This window comes from Notamacropus eugenii, chromosome 4 (genome assembly GCF_028372415.1).
Source record: "Notamacropus eugenii isolate mMacEug1 chromosome 4, mMacEug1.pri_v2, whole genome shotgun sequence".
Classification (NCBI taxonomy): domain Eukaryota; kingdom Metazoa; phylum Chordata; class Mammalia; order Diprotodontia; family Macropodidae; genus Notamacropus; species Notamacropus eugenii.
In genome coordinates this window covers 477,410,831-477,430,564 of record NC_092875.1, presented here as the reverse complement: position 1 = coordinate 477,430,564, position 19,734 = coordinate 477,410,831, and the positions used below count along the sequence as shown (strand labels likewise).

General features: G+C 39.9%; 1 protein-coding gene across 5 annotated transcripts in view; it reads left to right on the top strand.

The window, feature by feature from the left end:
• The window catches only part of MAST4 (microtubule associated serine/threonine kinase family member 4), an 816,735-nt gene that overhangs the window by 254,895 nt on the left and 542,106 nt on the right, over positions 1–19,734 (top strand). For all 5 annotated transcript variants that reach the window (XM_072606465.1, XM_072606462.1, XM_072606463.1 and 2 more), the window contains exon 2: positions 2,075–2,228. In XM_072606465.1, the coding sequence (XP_072462566.1) occupies positions 2,075–2,228 (154 nt within the window). The remainder of the gene's footprint in view (positions 1–2,074; positions 2,229–19,734) is intronic.

The following is a 19,734-nucleotide window of genomic DNA, read 5'->3' as shown; positions in this document are numbered from 1 at the left end:
TTTCTGACAATTTCCTGTCTCATTTTTCTGTCTCCCCCATTTTATTTCTTTCCTGGCTTGGTAGGGAAGAGAAATGACCCAGAAAGGATTTGTAAGGAAACCACATCACTGCTGTCTGAAGAATTACCTTCCCTTGACCTGTTTTGTTTTTCTGCCCTGCTAATCTCTAATATAACAATCTTCTCCACGGTAATTAAATATAATATTACAAGCAAAGGAATTTAACTTCAGGTGAAAAACAAATGCGAGAGCTGGTGAACCTTATACAATAAACATTTGCATTTTGTGCAGCTGTCGCATAGAATAAGAGGCGATGCTGTAAGGAGAGCTAGGCCTTAGCTGGGTGGATGTTTGCCACCTTCAGTCTTTGAATCCCAGGGCCGTTGAGTCTTTGTGGACTGGAATATGCCCAGTCCCAAAATACTTTGAAGAATGTCAGTGGCACATTGCCACCTTGTGGTCACAAGAGTTTCCCTCTTTATTTATTTGTAACAGGAAAGGCGAATTGGAAAAAAGAAATTCCAGCTTTGTAATCCTAAAGTACCTTGATCTAATATGAACTTTTATGTCTTGTGTAGTAAAGGTTTTTGTTTAAAGTGAGCACATCCACACCAGTGGAATCGAAATTTGGGTATATATCGAAGACATGAATGTGCCTTTTTCGTACAATTTATGCTTTCTTTTATATCTGCTTGAGCTTTTGCATATCTGAAAGTCTATTTCTCCTAAACACGTAAGAAAAATATGCTTTTGTTCAAGCTTGGAAATTTTTCTCCTAAAAACTGGGCAGATATTTTAAAAATTATTTTTGTCTATACCTGTGATTTCATCAGGGTGTAGAACTCCGTAATGAAGAAAATCCATTAACCAGTTTATTGTTCAGTTATTTCATTAATTTCAAATTCTTCATGACCCCATTTTGGGGTTTTCTTGGCAAAGATACTGGAATAGTTTGCCACTTCCTTCTCCAGCTCTTTTTACAGATGAGGAAACTAAGGCAAACAGGGTTAAATGATTTGCTCAGGGTCAGAGCCAAGTAAATGTCTTAGGCCAGATTTGAACTCGCAGGCCCAGCACTCTATGCACTGTACCACCTAGCTGCCTCTTTACCCTTTAACTGATGCAGATCAACTGTTTTGCAACTTACAGCCTTAGTGAGCTCCCTAGAACACTGAGAGAGTAAATGGTTTGTTCAGGTTCCAGAACTTCATACTTGTACCTTTATCATACTGACTAAGGATTGTTCCTTACCAGTTTTCATTCATTCATTCATTCATAAAATCATAGACTCATAGATCTAGCACTGGAAGCGATCTTAGAGCCTTTTTGGTCGAGTTCAACTTCTTGTTTTGCAGATGAGGAATCTGAGAGAAAAACGTTAAGGGTCTTCTGAGGCAGGATTTGAAATCAGGTCTTCTAGAAACAATGTGTTTTCTTACAGGTATCGTTAAAGTCAACATGGTTAATAGTGTGACAGGAGGGATTTTTTTAAAAAAAATAAACATTTTTAATAGCTAAGGAAATGGAGGCTTAGTTTAAGTGACTTACCTAGCTCTATAATTACTAAGTGTGAACAAAAAGATCCAAACCCAGATCTACCCTCATTCCAAGTCCATTATGTTTTTATTCTCTCATATGGCCTCTCTTCAAGTGATTTGTGTCTCTTGAAAACCAAAAGCTGAAAACCAAAGACATCGTATTTTTTCTTTTTCCTTGTAACAGATTTCCTTTAAAGTATTGTGTAGTGACAGATGGATCTGTATGTTGATGGCACTTTGAAAATACCTGCGCGTATCCCAGAATCGATCTACAAGTAACTTTGCCTCTTGTGAATAACTGAAGATGTATGTTAATTGTCCAGAAGCTCATTTTGCTACTAGGCAGAGAATCTTACAGATGAAAAACACCACCTTGGAAATCTGCAATTCCCAGAACTAACCAATCAAGTTCAAGACAGAATGGGATGGGGAGAGAGGAAAAGGAAATGGGAAGCAAATAGTTCATTAGTCTTGCCTTCTGGGCTTGGAGGGAATGTGATCCCTCAGAAAGTGACACTTGTTTTTTGTCTTTGCAGCTCGATCACATACTGTCCCCTCCGCCCATGCCTTTTCGAAAATGCAGCAACCCTGATGTGTCTGCTGTGCCTGGAAAATCACTGAAATTTAAAAGACAACTGAGTGAAGATGGAAAACAGCTGAGGCGAGGGAGCCTTGGGGGAGCACTGACTGGTGAGTACTGGGGTGGTGGCTTGCCAGGATGTGACTGTGTTTAATACTACTATAGCTTTTCCTTTGAAGAGTCCAGAGTAGCCTGTTAGGTCCAAACTTCTCTTTCCATCACTGGAATCTCAACTAGTCTGTGACTCAGGGAAGTCCTAAGGAGCCATCTGAGGCACATAACCATTAGGGACGTATAGCTAATTTCAGCGGTCAAAACTGGGATTTGAACCCAGTTATTCTTGACTTCAAGTCCACTTTATCCACTCAGTCAGCTTGCTTCTTATTGACTTAGGTCTAGCTGTGAAAATTGGTTCATTGAAAATGAACAGGTTCCCAAGTAGACTGGCAGATGAGATTTGCCCAAACAGAAACAAAAAATAAAACAAAATAAGGAACTTCTGGAAGGCCTAAATTGGAATTCTGCCTTAGACTAAATTCTCTCGTCATCATCACCATGCCTCATCCGTCGTCTTTCAGTGCCTCCATGGCCCAATTTTTCCATTTGTGAGTTCCTCTTGGGACCTCCATTCTGGCAAAGACCAGCCAACTCTTCATTCCCTGAGCTTTACCTTCATTCCTCAACTGCCTTCTTCCTCTGCCCCTGCAGCCCACCCTTTCACTTCCTACCCTTTTTTTTCAGCTCCCTTTTTTGTGTAGAATGTAGGGGGTGGGGGAGAGAGAGAGAGAGAGAGAGAGAGAGAGAGAGAGAGAGAGAGAGAGAGAGAGAGAGAGAGAGAGAGAGAGAGAGAGAGAGAGAGAGAGAGAGAGAGAGAGAGAGAGAGAGAGAGAGAGAGAGAGAGAGATCACTCATATATATCTACTAAGCCATTTAGAGTAACAATTACTACTATAAGAAGACTAACTGGAAGGATTTTGGTTCAACCATAAGAAAACAATAGACAGAAAAATGTTTTCCTTTCCCTTTATATTAGAATATAAGCTCCTTCAAGGCAAGAACTGTCATTCTCTTTCCTGGTACATAGTAAGCACTTGTCATTATTTCTCTAATGGCATGATCTTCTTCGGCGACAAAGGATGAACACACAGACACACACACAGTAAGCACTTAATGAATGTTTGTTGACTAACTCTATGATAGTTAACAAGTCATTTAATCTCTATGTGCCTCAGTTTCCTCAAATGTAAAGTGAGGATATTGGACTTGATGGCCTGTCTGGTTTGTCTGTTTTCTCATGGGAATTTTTGTGATAGGGCTAATCCTGTTCCTCTTTTCTCTAAACCCTTACTATAGGATAAGGAGTCCCCTTTTAGGGTTGTATAGCCTCGTCAATGGTCCTGTCTCCTTCCTCATCCCAACTTCCTAATTTCCTTCAAGCTTCACGTCAAGTCCCATCTTCTGCATGGTCTTTCCTGGGGCTCCACAGTCTTAGTGCATTTTCTCTGAGATTTCATCCAGTTTGTCTTGTATGTGTCTTGCTTGTATGTGTAGTTGTTTGCGTGTTTTCTCTCTGTGTGGACTGTGAACTCTTTGAGAGCAGAGACTTTTTTGGGGGCCTTTCTATTTCTTAGCAGTGCTCACCTCAGTGGCCGGCACAGAGCAGATCCTTAATGAATGGTTGTTGACTGACTCCCAAGTCTTGGTCATAACTTTGAGGCCACATTTACTTCCATGATTCTTTTTTTCTATTCATTTTGTGCACTTTTGTGTGTCATCATCATCATCGTCTCATATTGTACATATTATTATTGACCATTTTTCTGGCTCTTGATTTCTTACAAATGAACCAGATTCTTTAGTGCTTGTTTTCTTACTGTGCTATAACTGTTACTCCATTCTGTCTGGACATACATACACATATATGTATATGAATATTTTCTCCCTCTTCCTCCATATTCAATTTACAGACCTCTTGATTAGATTTGCAAGATATTTTGCATTGATCTCTGTTGGATTTATTCTCTCACTTCTCATTCCTGTTTCTCAAGTCATAATCCAGAAAACCAAGCCTCCTTGGTCAGCAGCAATCCCTTGATATATAAACAATTTCCTAGTATTTTTGTGAAAATGAAGACAAGTCTCCAGATGATACTCAAGAGCAGAGAAGTCACCGTTACTGCTAGTTCCAAACTGCCTGAACCAGATTAAAATGCAATTGGTAAATGTTTAACAAAATAAGTAAAGAATGAAGTACTCCCTGCATAATGTTAATTGGCAGTTTTCTAGTCAGTATATGGCCATTAGAGTCCTTTCCTACTTGGGTTTGACACATTTGTCTAGAGGACTTGGAAATTCCTATTTCTAATACAGTTTTGCCCACCAGATATTTCAAACTGGATGTCCTGAAGACAGCTTAAACTCATCATATCCAAAACCAAATTTGCTGTCCCTCAGCCCTCTTTCGTATTATTCTGTTTCTGCTGAAGATGTCACCATTCGTCTGGGCTGCCAGGTCCAAACCTTGGCATTACTGCAGACTCCTCATTTTCTCTCACTCCACATAATGCTCTCAGTTGCCAAATCTTGTAATTTCTCTTCTAACCTCTCTTGTACCTGGACCCCCTTTTTCTGCCCTCAAAACCACCATCTTGGTTCTGGTCTCTTACCTATGTTATTACACCAATCTCTTACTTGGTCTGCTTGTCTCAGATCTTTCCTCACATCCATCCATTCTCCACATGGTTTCCAAAGTGATTTGCCTTAAACTCAGCTCTGACCATGTGTCTCTCCTACTCATTAAATTCCTAGTAGCTCCCTATTTATTGACTCTAGAATGAAATATTATAAATGCTTTTATTTAGCTTTTAAAGTCCTTATGTCAGTTTATTGATTCGGCCTCATTGTATTTTATTCTTTCTCCCACACTCTACAATTTAAGCAAACTGCCTTTCTTTTCATTCCTTCCCTACATCATCCCATCTTTTCCATCCCTCATATGGCACTGAATGGCTGTGCTCCATAATGTTGGTGCTGTCGTTCTGTTGTTTCAGTTGTATACGATTCTCTGTGACCCCATTTTGGGGTTTTCTTGGCAAAGATACTGGAATGGTTTGCCATTTCCTTCTCGAGATCATTTTACAGATGAGGAAACTGAGGCAAACAGGGTGAAATGACTTGCCCAGGGTCACACATTTAGTAAGTATCTGAGACCAGATTTGAACTCATGAAGATGAGTCTTCCTGATTCCATGGGATCTATTCACTGCACCATCTAGCTGCCTGTTTGTAATGTATTCCCTCCTCATACCTGAGAATCTATCTCTTCCTTCACAAGTCGACGTTTCCTTCACAAGCTCTACCTCCTGGTAAAGATTTTTTCCTGATCCCTTGCGTTCCTAAAGCCTCTTTACTTAAATGTTGTATTTTTGCCTTTTATTTAAATGTTTTATATTTATTTGTATTTTTAAAATATTTATTCTAAATATTCTTTTTGAAGTCATTGCTCTCTCCCCTCAGCACTAAAATAGTGCCTAACCCAAAAGAGAGGCTCAATAAATATTTGTTCATGAATTGATGTTATCCCATTTTCTCATTGGAAAATGTCCTAGATTAGTATTGGAGATTTCTGTTTACTGAGACCTTGGGCACCTTGAAACTTCAGCCTCATTACTTGGAATCAGTCACAAGAGGTGGGGGGGGGGGGGGGGGAGATCTTCTGAGGATATGGCATTGGCTTCCTTTGGGTGCCATCTGAGTGTCTAATCGAAGAATACATAATTTAATTCCATGATCCCATAATATGGCTATTGAAACTGACCCTTTTCTAAGGACAAAACAGTCCAGCAGTAGAGACAAGTGGGTGAGGGGGAAGGGAGAAGGAATTACTGCTTAATCAGTTCTTGTTGATTGAATGACTGATAGTGGAATCCTTGAGCAAACACCCAGCTTTGGGGATAGAAAAGGTCTGTCATTACTTTCCACCTTGACCCAGTGGGATAGTTATCATTGACAAGGTATTGTCCTTGAAACAATCTATACAAATCGTTTCTTCTTGACTACCATTTTGATTCAGTAGCTAGAGGATATTTTATTAAAAATAAAATTGGACCATTTCTCTTCAGTGCTGGTCAGAAGTTGGGGGCACGTAAACAACAAGACCCCAAGGGCTGCAGTTTATTGTGCACCTTATCATCTGGTGGTGGAGGTTATTTGGGAGGAGGGGGCAAGGAGGGGGAACGTGATTCACTTTTTATACATCCCAGTATGCCAAGGTCTCTTAAAAGTACTGTGTAAACATTTACTGAGATTCCAGTACCCTGGTGAGGGAGATGAGGCAGTATTCTAATCATTTTTCAGACCCATAAAGTGCAGTCAGGAGATGTTGTAGTAAGCCTGACGGTTCACAGCAAGGAAGTTACAGAGTGAGAAAAAGAACCTCAGGATGTCGACTTCTGGCTCCTTGATGTGTAAATGAATGCCCAGAAACCATATACAGTCCCTGGGACTAGGGTCTGCTTCATGGACTTCATAGATCCTTTCTTTATAAAGAGAGAAGCACCATTTCTTTTGAATGCTTGAGTGTTTGGGATAGAAGGAGGGTGGAATACACACATATGTATTATACATAAGTACCATACATGTATTATAGATATGTATATAATACCCATATATGTACAGCACAGTATAACACACACAATGCTATCCAGTTCTCTGTATACATGTATATTCATGCATGCAACGCACATGCAATACACATGTTCTCACATATATGCATACGTGCACATGGACTATGAACACATAAGGACATATATTTATGTGCACAGAATTTATAGTGTGTTACATATGTAAATGCATGCACGGTATATATATATATACATAATATATATATATGTGTGTATATATATATATATATAAGTATGTATGTCTCTGAAGAACTTTGGAATTGATTGTGTGAAATGGTCGACACTGACACAGGACCACCCGGTATGATGTGCCCACAAGCTTGGAGTTCGAATGAACTTCCCTCTTCTCTAAGAATCCTGGAGACCAAAGTGATTCTGTGTATTTGGAGTTCTTAACTTTTATTTAAATTTCTTGCATCAAAAGTTACAAATACACTAGCCCTTGAATACTGAAAACATTTATTGGGGATTTGAAAAGTTATAACAAAACAACTGAGACACTTTCCATGTGATGTTAGAAAGCTGGAGGTTGTAAAACGGTTATTCTCACATCTCAACAGATGAGCTGTCTTCATCTGGGATTTCTGTGTGGATCCTCTGGATTCATTTGTCTGTCTCTGGAAATGAAAGCAGCTTTGGACTGATCAAGTCTCAGGGCCAAGCACGTCACAGGCCAGTGGTCTCTGACTGAGAATAGTTTTATGTATTTATTTTTTTGATTAATTTTTTTTTTTTTGAGGGAGAAGGTGAGACAGTCAGAGTTAAGTAACTTGCCCAAGGTCACCCAGCTAGAAAGTGTCAAATGTCTGAGGCCAGATCTGAACTCAAATCCTCCTGACTCCAAGACCAGTGCTCTATCCACTGAGACACCTCGCTTTCCCTTAAGAACAGTTTTATCATGTCCTTTTGGGACCTAATATTTCCCCCCTCGTTTTTCAAATGACATGGAAGCACTCTTTTATTTTTTATTATTATATTTTAATTTTTTTCAATGATCAAAAATCTTTTTTCTCTTCCTCCTTCCATTGGGGAAAAATTAGAACAACAAGAAACCTTGTAACAAGTATTCATAGTTAGTCAAAATATTGCTGCATTATCCATCTCCCTCACATGCCTTCATCTATACCCTGAGTCTATCAGCTCTCTGTCAAGAGATGGGGAGTCGGCTTCGTTGATCCTCTGGAACTGCAGCTCATCATTGTGTTAATCAGAGTTCTTAAGCCTTTCAGAGTTTAAAAATATTTTTAATGATATCTTTTAATATCACCAGCTAATAATATCTTTTAATATCATCAGATATTTAATATCTTTTAGTATCACCAGCACTTCACTCAGTATCTCTCACCTTTTCCAGTGTTCCATCTGAGATAATCAATAACATCTTTTAAGGAAAAAAAAAGGAAGAAAAAGATTATCTGCAAAACAGATCAGTACATTGAAAAAAAAACCTGAAAATATATGCGCAGTATCACATACACATGGCAATCTCACGTCTGCAAAGGAGTGGTGTGGGAGTACTTTCTCATATCTCTTCTTTGGAGCCATGTTTTTCTTTGTAACTCATGCTATTATATAAATGTTTCTGCTCATTCAACTTTGCATCAGTTCATACAAGACTTTCAACTTTTTCTGAAAAGGTCTTTGTTGTTTCTTACAGCAAAACAGGGTTCCATTAGATTTCCCCAATTGATGGAATCCCTCACCGTTAATTTTCAGTTCTTTGCCAGCAAAAAGAAAAAGAAAAAAATGCCTCAAATATTTTTAAACAAATTGGTCATTCAGGGATGCTTTCAAACATTGTGTATTATCTCTTTGTTAATGAACTTGTCGTTCAGTCATTTCAGTTGTGTCTGATTCTTTGTGACCCCATTTGGAATTTTCTTGGCAAAGATACTGGAATGAGTTGTCATTTCCTTCTCCAGCTCATTTGACAGATGAGGAAACTGAGGCAAACAGTATTAAGTGATTTGCACAGGGTCATGCAGCTAGTAAATGTCTGAGGCCAGATTTGAATTCAGGAAGACTCATCTTCCCGACTAGCCTCTGAACCACCTCCCTGTCTCATGGATGAGCTTAATATTACAACAATCTTAACTAGGGCAAGGTTGGACAGGTAGCTCAGTGCGTTCCTAATGTGAAGCTCTGCGTAGTCAACGGGGTAGGAGTCTGGGTGGAATTTTCTTATTGGTCAAAATCAGTGTTTGAATGTTACGAGCGCAGGAACAGCAGAATGCCACAAGCCAGGCTTGTTTATCTAGCCAATGTACTGTGTTGTGCATGAATGGTTTCTCATCCAAGTGCCTCATTAAGCTCCAAGAGCAACTTTAAAGGAATTTAGATGGGGATAAGTCTAACTAAAATATGGCTATTTATAAGTGGCTTTGGCATTGAGTGAATATTGCCTCTGAAAACCCAGGATGCACTATACATATCACTTACTGTTTAAGAAAGAAAGGCTTGCCAAGGATGGTGCTTGAATACAAGAGTCTAAAAGATGAATTCAGATGCACATGAATAGTTAATAAGGGCAGACTAGGATCTCATTTATCCCTGTATCTCCCCTTCCTCTATGGCCAATGGTACGTCTGAATAGAGAACGTTCAATTCAAAACATTCATTAAGTGCCTTCTCCAGGCTAGGTGCTGTGTTTGGTATTGAGCTATTTAATACAAAGATTAAAATATGGTGCAATCACTAACCTACCAAATTATACTTTCATGGTGGGGAAAAGCTGGTACCCGGGTAAGGGAATACAAAGTAATGTGAGGTGGGAGACAGAATGGATAACGAGTGGGACCAGGAGGGTGGCCCGTGAGCTGATGTCCCGATGAAGCAAAAGATTCTAAGAGGCAGAGGTGAAGAGGGGGTCAATTTCAGGCATGGGGGTGGGGAGATGGAACTTTTGAGGGTAGTCTACGCTAAAGCATGGGATCCTGAGGTTGGAGAATAGCCAGCAGGCTAGTTTGTCTGGAATATAGAGTGATGGGAAATAATGCCAACTATGCTTGGTTGGAGCTTTAAATAAGTTTTTATTTTATCTCAGAGGTAATAGGGAGTCATTGAAACAGCTATTTGAGAAAGAAAATGACACATAGTTTAGGAATGTTATTTTGATATCATTGTGGAAGGTGGATTATAGTCCGCTTTTTGAAAGAAATGCTAAGATTTCCTTCCTAAGAAAATATCAGATTTGGGTTTTCCATTCTTATTCCTGGTTCCCACTTTTCTTGCTAGGGTGTGCACCATATTGTACACAGGCAGACCCACAAAAGACAGCACCAGCCTCACCTTGTGGTAGACCTTGCCTGTTATAAAGACCATTCTTGCTATTGTCTGCTATTTTCTCTGCCAAACTTATGATACATCTAGGTTGAGAGTATACATCTAGGGGGAAAGTGTGAATCCTTCTCCATAACACAGGGCAGAAATTGGTTTAACTTGATTCCACTGAATCAAGCCCATTTAGAACTGAGAAAAATATGTAGCTTACCAGAAATAATTTATGGAATTGAAGAGTATTTCTGCTTATATGAATCTCTAAGCAACAGATAGACTCACTGGACTAGCATTTTTGCCTTGGTAATAAGATTTTTGAAATATTTCTTGTTTCTGTGCATATAAATCATTTTCCATCTTGGATGATTTATTGATCATCTGGGTCATATAGTTAGAATATGAACACATGTATCTGTCTGTTGTATCTTTTCTTCCTTCCTTCCTTCCTTTCTTCCTTCTTTTTTCTTCCTTCCTTCCTTCCTTTCTTCCTTCCTTCCTTTCTTTCTTCCTTTCTTTCTTCCTCTTCCTTTCTTCCTTTCTTCCTTCCTTTCTTCCTTCCTTCCTTCCTTCCTTCCTTCCTTCCTTCCTTCCTTCCTTCCTTCCTTCCTTCCTTCCTTTTTTTCTCTTTCCTTTTTGAAAGCAAGCTTTGGTCTTAGGAGACCTTCCTAATGAGACATCCAGATCTTCCACAGTTTTTGGACAGATGCTGCTTCTCAATGAATTTCTGTCAGGGAGACGTACTTTGAGTCTGATTTCCCATGCAGATGGCCCACATGATGAGTTATTGCTTGTTTTAACTCTCCCACCCCTTCCCTCACCACTCCTTCCAGGAACTGAGGTTGCCTAATGACTAGGAACTTCCAAATGGCCACCCTGTTCAGAACCAGACAGGCAGAGAATTCTCTTGGAAACTCATCTCTTTTCTTCAGATATTAAAACTTTACAGCTTTCTCAAAAGAAAACGCCAAGTAAGAATAGAAAAAAGGTAAAAAGAGTGAAAGAGAAACTAAGTGAAGCATCCTAGGAAGGAACAGGTTTCTTTTGCTTGGAGTCAGCTGAGTTGATGCCCGGCTTGAGTGTAAGAACTCAAGGGGCCTAGAGTTTGCTCGGAAAGCTTCCTTACTTTGGGAGGGAGTCTCATTTTATCAGCAAATTTCTTTTTCCCTTTCAGAATCTCATTTTAATATTCTGAAGGATTTAAAACTAATTAGATGGAGTAACGTGTGTTAATCAACTGTTATGTCTACCTTCATAAAGTCTCCTGTGTTTGCCCTTTCTGTCTTCTGACCCTTCCACTGTTACAGTACAGGCTTTCCTCTCCTCCCATCTGGGTTATTGTAATAGCCAGCTGGTTGGTTCTCCTGCCTTAAGTCTCTCCTCTCTCCAGTCCATCCTACACTCAGCTGCTAAAGTGCAGGTCTGACCATGTCACTCCCCTACTCAGCAAACCCTTGATTTCTTGTTCCTCCCAAGATCGAATATAAAATAAAACCCTTTGGCTTTTATAGCCCTTCACAGCTTGCCTCCCTTCCTACCTCTTCTAGTCTCATTCTTTATCGCCCTCTCTGTATGCATTGATCTAGAGACATGGGCTTCCTAGCTATTCATCACCCAAAAGGTTTCATCTCTGATGCTGGGCATTTTCACTGGCTGAAATTCTCTCCCTGCCTCTTCTTTGCCTCCAGACTTCTTTCAAATGTTAGCTAAAATCTTGCTTTCATGAAGCCTTTCTCAGCCCTCCTTACTCTTCATGCCTTCCCTTTGATATTACCCCCAATTTATCCTCTATATATCTTGTTGGTACATACTGTGGTTCTTTATGTGTTGTCTCTTTCCTTAATCAGATTGTAAGTTCTTTGAGGACAGAGACTTTTTTTTGTATATTCTCAGGGCTTAGCCTGGTGCCTGGCACATAGTACACTTCATAAATGTTTCTTGGAGAGTGACTTCCAAGGATGTTGGTTTGTCCTGTGGTTCTGAAAGTACTGTCTGCAGAAGGAAAGTAGCTTGGACACAAGTTTCTAGAGGTCTTAGAGAATTAAAACCTCAGATTGTTCAGATATCTTCCTAAGGACATCTGTTGTGTAATATACAGTTATCCCTTCCACATTACAATTTTCCATATTGGGGTTTCAATATATTCATGGTCAGCATGAGAAATTAAATGGAAATCTTTTGAGATTTGTGGAAGCTATAGACAACACAGGAAAGTTTAGAAACTCAGAAATGCATAAAATATATGTGTACAGCTGCATAATATCAACACATTTTATCCTTTAATACCATAATAGTTCAGACTTCTTCTCTGATACAAAGGGAGAGCCAAAAACTTTTATGTGGATTTTCTGGATCACAGGGGCATCAGCTCCCTAACCCTCAAGATGTAGAAGGGATAACTGTATTGGATTTCTTAATTGTATATGATGGTTGGAAGGGAGTTGTGACAAACCAGCACTTGCAGGACAGTGGCTAGCATGGAGCAGGTGCTTAATAAATCCTTTTTGACTAAGACCTCTAGCAAATTGAATCTACAGAAGGGCATTATGGAAGAGTCAGGGACTGTGTCCATTTTAACGTTCTTTGTGGGGGATGTTTGGTAATCTGCATTTGCAGCTAATCAGATTAAAATATCTAGGTAATCCTTCAGCTCATTTTACACAGGAAACTGAGGCAGACAGGGTAAGTGACTTGAACATGATCACACAGCTAGTAAGTACCTGAGGCTGGATTTGAACTCAGGAAGAAGAGTCTTTCTTACTCAAGGCCCAGTGCTCTATCTGCTATACCACCTAGCTACCCCTGAACAATAACAAAAAAATACCTGTTAAACTGGACAAACTGGATTTATGGTGGTTTAAAAAATACAAACCAACAAAGCAATCTGCATGGTATGAATACCACATAGAAGCTAAAGTTTTCAGTTTCTGGATTTTTTTCTCCTTTTTGCCTTCTAATGTGGTTCTTTCTGTTACAGACCTAAGTTCTCACTTAAAGTAGAAAGGAAAGAAACCTTTGTGGTGCACCTACTGCCTGCTGGACACTTCACACGTTATTTCATGTGATTCTTACAACAATCCTCAGAGGCAGATGATGTTGATGAGGTTGGAAAGGTGGGAGGATTCAGGGACCCCTCAGGGACCCCAGTGGAGTACAGGGGAGGGTGTTGGGAACATCTGGAATACCTAACAAAATAGGTATTGTTATTGTACTGTTTTCTGGGGATACAAAGTTAAAAATTAGAAATAGTCTCTGCCCTCAAGGAACTTTCATTTGAATGTCCAGCATTTTAATTTAAAATAGCCTGGTAAAAACTACGCAGCTTCCCTGTGGGAAGATTTTGGGTGCGATGAGAAAATTAAATTATAAAGAGGGCAAAGGGGGACTAATCAGTAGCCCTCAGGAACTGAATAGGGTTCCTTTGTTTGGAGTCAGCTGAACTGATGCCTTGCATATGTCTCTGAAAAGTGCTCTGTTTCATACTTTTCTGTACGTAAAGACAAACCTCTAAGAGAGGCAGCAGTCAGAAACTATCAAGGGCCTCCTCTTCTGAGCAGCTGCTTTCCTGCCCAATAACATGTCCTCTGTGTCTATTCATGTCTTGGAATCATGCAACTTAGGACTTTTCATCTTTATGACAAAATCTTCATGGACTACTATTCTAGGTTGTAAGGAGAAAAACATGGTTCACTGTCTTCTTAGAGTTTTACATATACGTAGAGGGAGATGTGATAAAATGGATCATAATATATACTGTAGAAAGTGCAGGTTTCAGTCAGGACATTGGGAAGTGCTAGAAGACAGTGTCAGCACAGATCATAAAAAATGAGAATAAACTGGGTTAGGGCTTTAATTCCAATTCTTTTTTTTTTTTTTTCCGGGCAATGGGATTAAGTGACTTGCCCAGGACCATACAGTAAGTGTCAAGTGACTGAGGTCGGATTTGAACTCACGTTCTCCTGGTGCTCTTTCCACCACATCACCTACCTGTCCCTAGTTTCAATTCTTAAAGTACTGAGTTCTGTCTTATCTAGTCATACGATGATATAGATTTAGATCCAGAAGGAATTTTAGAGATGCTTTAGTCTGTCTCTCTAAGGAGGAAACCAGAGGCTTTGGGAAGGTTCCACAGCTAGTAAATATCTGGTGCACAAGGTAAATTTGGTTCTTCCTGATTCCAAGTCCAGCACTCAATCCTCTGTATTACCTATCTTTCTCCTTACCTCTGTGTGTATGCAAAGTTGGGCAAAACATGTTGTGGGCTTTCCCTTGGTGCCATCTGAGTCATGAACTGAAAATCTGCAGTGAGAATAATTCGGGATAACGGAGTTTAATAGGGATGTATATCTAAGTGCCCAGGATAATTACAGAAACACGTGAGATGTGGTGGTCATTTGGGAGTCACTAAAGCATTGGATGCCAGATGTACTTAATTGGGAAACCTTCATAGAATAACTCAATTTTAGTTTAAAGCTAGAAATGAAGTGACTTGACAGATGGGTGCTGGTGCCTTAGTGTTGCCCTTGATCTCAGTCCTCCTATATAGATCAGACCTCTATCCAAGGTACTTACTTTCTCTCTCCCTGCTCCTATTATTTTCAAGTACTTTCCCTCCCCACTCCCTTCCTGAGGATGGAATGTCACTTTCATAGCACTCGCTAAAGTCCACTGCTGACTGAACAAGCCAGGCATGCCACCTCATATTTTAAATTCATTTTTGGTGACTGACAGAAGATAAAATAAGTAGAAGGCTTTGTGTTTATTGGGTAATAAGCTTAAAAACAGGACTAATTTCATGTATATGATCCACATGAAAAATATGTGAAGAACTATAAAGGCCACCCACCATGAAGTTTAAAGATGTATAAAACTTAGTGTTTCTGAGATATTAATGGTCCTGGTGGTGGTAGCTGGCATTTGTCATTGTCATTTTCCATTGTCATTCAAGTAGTTAATCAACCCATATTGTCAAGGGTAAATTTATTTTCACATGTCTGCCTAGCCTGATGATTTCTCTTTTCTTTGACATTAGTGCCTCTGGATCTGACATCATCACATGGTGTCCTCAAATGAGAGCTGAGGACAAGTCTTTTCTTTGTTTTTAACTCCTTCCTGACTTGTTCAGTGGTGTTTTCTAGTCTGTAAAAGGTGTTCTAAGCTCCTTTGGGAATCTGCCTCCTTCTGTCTGAACAGGAAGCTACTAGAAATAATCCTCTTCATCTTCATCCTCTGTCCATTCTGTACTACTGATGATATTGGGCTGGGCACAGAGGCTGCATGAGGGTGCTGGAGTAAAGAGAGCTAGGGTGCACCTGAGTTTATACAAATCTTCATGTATATGGAGAGAAGGAAATGACAAAGCACTCCAATATCTTTGCCAAGAAAACCCCATTCAAGGTCATGAAAAGTTGGATGTGACTGAACAGCTAAACAGCAATGAGTGTGTATATATATACACACACACACACACACACACACACACACACATACAGGATGTTAATTGTACATACATTTAGGCAGATATTGGTATGCATAGAAGTAATGCAGAGCATTGCATTTAGTCGATATATAGAGAATGAGGGGCTGTGTGTGTGTGTGCGTGTGCCTGTGCCTGTGCCTGCACATGCACGTGCTTTCCTTCAGAAACTGAGCAATCCTATTTGAGTTAGGATCGATCATTCATCCATTCAACAAATATTTATTGAGCATGCACTCTGCCCTGCTCTCTCCAGTTGCCGGGTTGTTGGATCTGATTTCATGCTCTTGCCATGTGAAAAGGCTGTTTGAATTTGCCCTTCGTGACTCCCCCAATCCCATCTATTCAACACCTCTATTACCATTTGTGAAGGAGAGCCTACAGAGAATAAATGATTTTAACAGAATGGGCAGAAAAGTGATATCATGGTCTTTTTCTCTTGAGAATTGGGTTTGCAAGTGATTGAAATAAGTCCATAGCCATATACCTCTGCATAGTACATTGCAGACCCTTGGAACACAGAAGGAGATTCTTAAAGGAATGTGAGGGGTTCTTATTCTCAGTGAAAGTGCCGCTCTAACATAGGCATGAGGTAACATGCTTGTGCATTAGCTGAAATTTAATCACATCCTGACATTTGACTTCTCGGATGCAGTCAGTGGCAAAATAATGGACCAGAAGTTTAGATTGTAAGTGTTGTAACTTGGAGGTGATGTGCTAACAGACAAAGGAGGTACTTGGGCAATAGGAGAATGGTAGTGTATAATTCTATTTAAAACATCCTTGTTCTTGTTTGGGTTTTGTAAGAGTATTTGCAAAATGATATAAGCTGGATGCCCATAGACTAGCTCCTGTTCTCCATTGGTAGCTACTAGCAAGATAAAGGAAACACAACTCAATGCCTCAGCCTATCGAGTGGACTTAACAAGAAGGCAGTTGCATAGTACATGGACCCATGGCTGCATTGAGATATGCCACATTGAAAGGAACACTGATTTGTCAGTGAGATGGCAGATGTTTTGGAGCATAGCAGCCATTGGTGTGGCATTCTTAAGGTCCTATATCTTATAGTTTTTATTGGTACCTGGTTGGCACAGTGGATAGAATATGGGATTTGAAGATAGAAAGACTTAAATTTGAATCCTGACTCAGACCTTTACTAGATGGGCAAGCCTCAGTTTCCACTTTTGCAAAAAAAGGATAATAGTCCCTACCTCCTAGTGCTGTACAAATCAAATGAGATAACTGATATAAAGCATTTTGTAAACCTCAAAGCACTGTATAAATGCTGTGGGGGAGTTTTGGTTGTTGTTCCAACCCTGTGTGTGTGTGTGGTGGGGGGATACTACTAACTTCTCCTGAGAGAGGTAGAAGGGAGAACTGTGAGTATTCCTGGTTTGGTGGCTGACATATATATATATATATATATATATATATATATATATATATATATATATATATATATATATATATATATGCATCGCATCTGACCCCTTTAAAAACCTGAAGTGTGTAGAAACTTAAGGAAATCTAAATGTTTAGTCTCTCTCCCATCTTCTTTCTTTTCTCTCCCTTTTCTTTTTCTCCTTTCTGACCCCTTATCTTCCTCTCTATCTTTTCTCCCCCTTTCTTCTTAATCCCTTTTCTTCTTCCACTTCTTTCTTTCCCCCTCTCCCTTTTTCCCCTCTCCTCTCCTCCCCTCTCCTCTCCTCTCCTTTCCTCCCCTCCCCCTCCGCTCTCCTCCTCTGTCTTCTCCTCTTTTCTCCTTTCCTCCCCCTTTCTCTTTCGTATTGCATTTTAGATTCCTTGTTTATGAATTGCAATTTATGTGAATACACTGTCAGTGAACAGAGTTCCAGGCCCAGAGTCAGAAAGACTGAGTTAGTTCAATTCTGACCTCAGACACTTCTTAGCTGGATGACTCTGAACAAGTCACTTCATTGTTTGCCTCAGTTTCCTCATATGTCAAGTGAGCTGGAGAAGGAAAGAGCAAACCACTTCAATACCCCTGCCAAGAAACCCCCAAATGTGGTCAGGAAGAGTTGGACATGACTAATAAAGAACGGAGAATTTTGGAATGACTACGGAGCCTAGGTCTCCTCGACTTTGCTAATGTACAGATGTGACCTTGTCATTGCCCTGCTCAAAACCTATCAGTGAAACCTTCCTTCTAATAGAATAAAATGCCAATTCATTAGCCTTTCACCATCTTTCTCCAACCACTTCTGGTCCAGTCTAGCTCCCACTGCTGGTGTTTCCTCAGCCCAGGTGGCAGCACGTTCCTGCCAACCCTTCCTCATGCTTGCATGGCATTCCCTCCTCAGTTCTGCCTTTTCAATTTATCAGTGTTGCTATTACTTCTGTGAAGAATCCCTGATCATCTCCCCAGTGAGGGGAATATTTTTGTAAAAAGAGGGACAATATTAAGATTGTTAACTTGCATTTTCAAAGCTGGATCATCTGTACACCAGTGGCAGGAGAATGCATTGAATAGGCAGAGTTGTAAAATTGGTGATATAGAATGATTTCAGCCAAACAGAATAGAAAAAAATAAAATAAAATTTTCCAATTAATTTCAAATTGCAAGGAATATTAATACTGTTTTATTTATTGTTCACTAACAATAACATTGCATATACATACGCACACATACACATGCATATGTGTGCATAAACACAATACAGAGTGTTTTAAGGTTTACAAAAAAAGTTTTCTTCTCACAATAGCCTTGTCAGGTAGGGGGTGTAAGAGTGGGACTATCTCTGTTTTACAGATGAAGAAACTGTGGGCTCATAAATAGTTAATTAAGTGACCTTCCCAGGGTCATATATTTACTGATAGAACCAGCCCTATAGCCTCTACCTTCTTATCTTAATACTAATATTATTACCATGATGAGGTACTGCTCTCAAATGTGTGTGGGAAGTGGCCCTTAACATTGACCAGCTCCCCACTCAACCCCCCCAGGCACAGAAAGCAAGGAGACGGTGTATAACAAAATGAAAGGATTAGGAAATATGAAGCTTTGAATGGATTGGAAGGAGAGATATTGTTTGGGAAGAGATGGGCCATGTGTTTGTTTTGGCCCCTAGGAAGTTCCGATAGTTCCCTTGTATGGAGGCTTAGCAAGGGCCTGAAGCCCAGGAAGAACCAGGGGGATAAGGAGATTTAGGGAAAAACAATCACAAAGTACAACCTTCCACTCCCATTGATACTTTGCCCCAAAGTTACTTCTCTAGTAGGAGAAAATGCCCCTAACAAGGAGTGGAATGAGTCCATAGAGGTGGCCTCTACATAAGAATCACATTATATGAACATATGCATATTATATAATGTAGCTAAATGCCACACATACGTATGTGTACATTCTACCGTTCATTAGAATCTTAGCTCCCTGAAAACTTTTTTTAGTCTTCATAACCTCATGCCTCGGATAATGTACCAATGAAACTGTTCCTCTCTCTTAGGTTTTCACTTCCTAACTTGTTTCATAATAATCTGTCTCGCTTGTGTCTCATGGTAGATTAAGGCCTTTGGAGACAGGAAGGGTTTCCTTTTCGTCTCTGTATCCCCAGCACCTACTTAATAAACATTTATTGAGTTTCCAAACTTGGGGGTGATGATAGGGGGGATTGCAGGGAGTGAAAAGACCCACATGAAAGACATCCAGCTCTTTTAGGGAAGCCTCCAGGAAAGCCCAAGGAAGTCTTTATGATGCAGCCTGTGTGTACATAAGGCTCCAAAAGAGAGACCCTGAAAGGAAACACGCTGTTGTGTGTGAAGTTCTAACAAGTGACTACACACGTTATCTTTGTTTGGTTCTGCTGTTTAAACTCTGCTACTGAGTGAGGCTCAAGTCTTACCTCCCTGCGGCTGCTTTATTGTTTTTCTCTTTTGTGGATCCTTGTGCTAATGACAAGTAATGACACAACTCCCTGGCCTCCTTCCTGACTGTTTAAATTTAGGGCGAATGTCAAAAGTGCTTAGTGTGGTAGAAGAGATGTAGGATTTCCTAGGTAATTTGGATATGTCAACAAATTTTTGAATCTGCAAAAGGTTATTCCTATGGGCTTGATTTGAAATCCTTTCAAAACACAAGGCACCACGTTAGAAGTGTGAGTTACTGTCTTATGTATTGCTGTTATATAATGTACTTTCAGAATATAGTCTACTCTGGTCCTGGGAG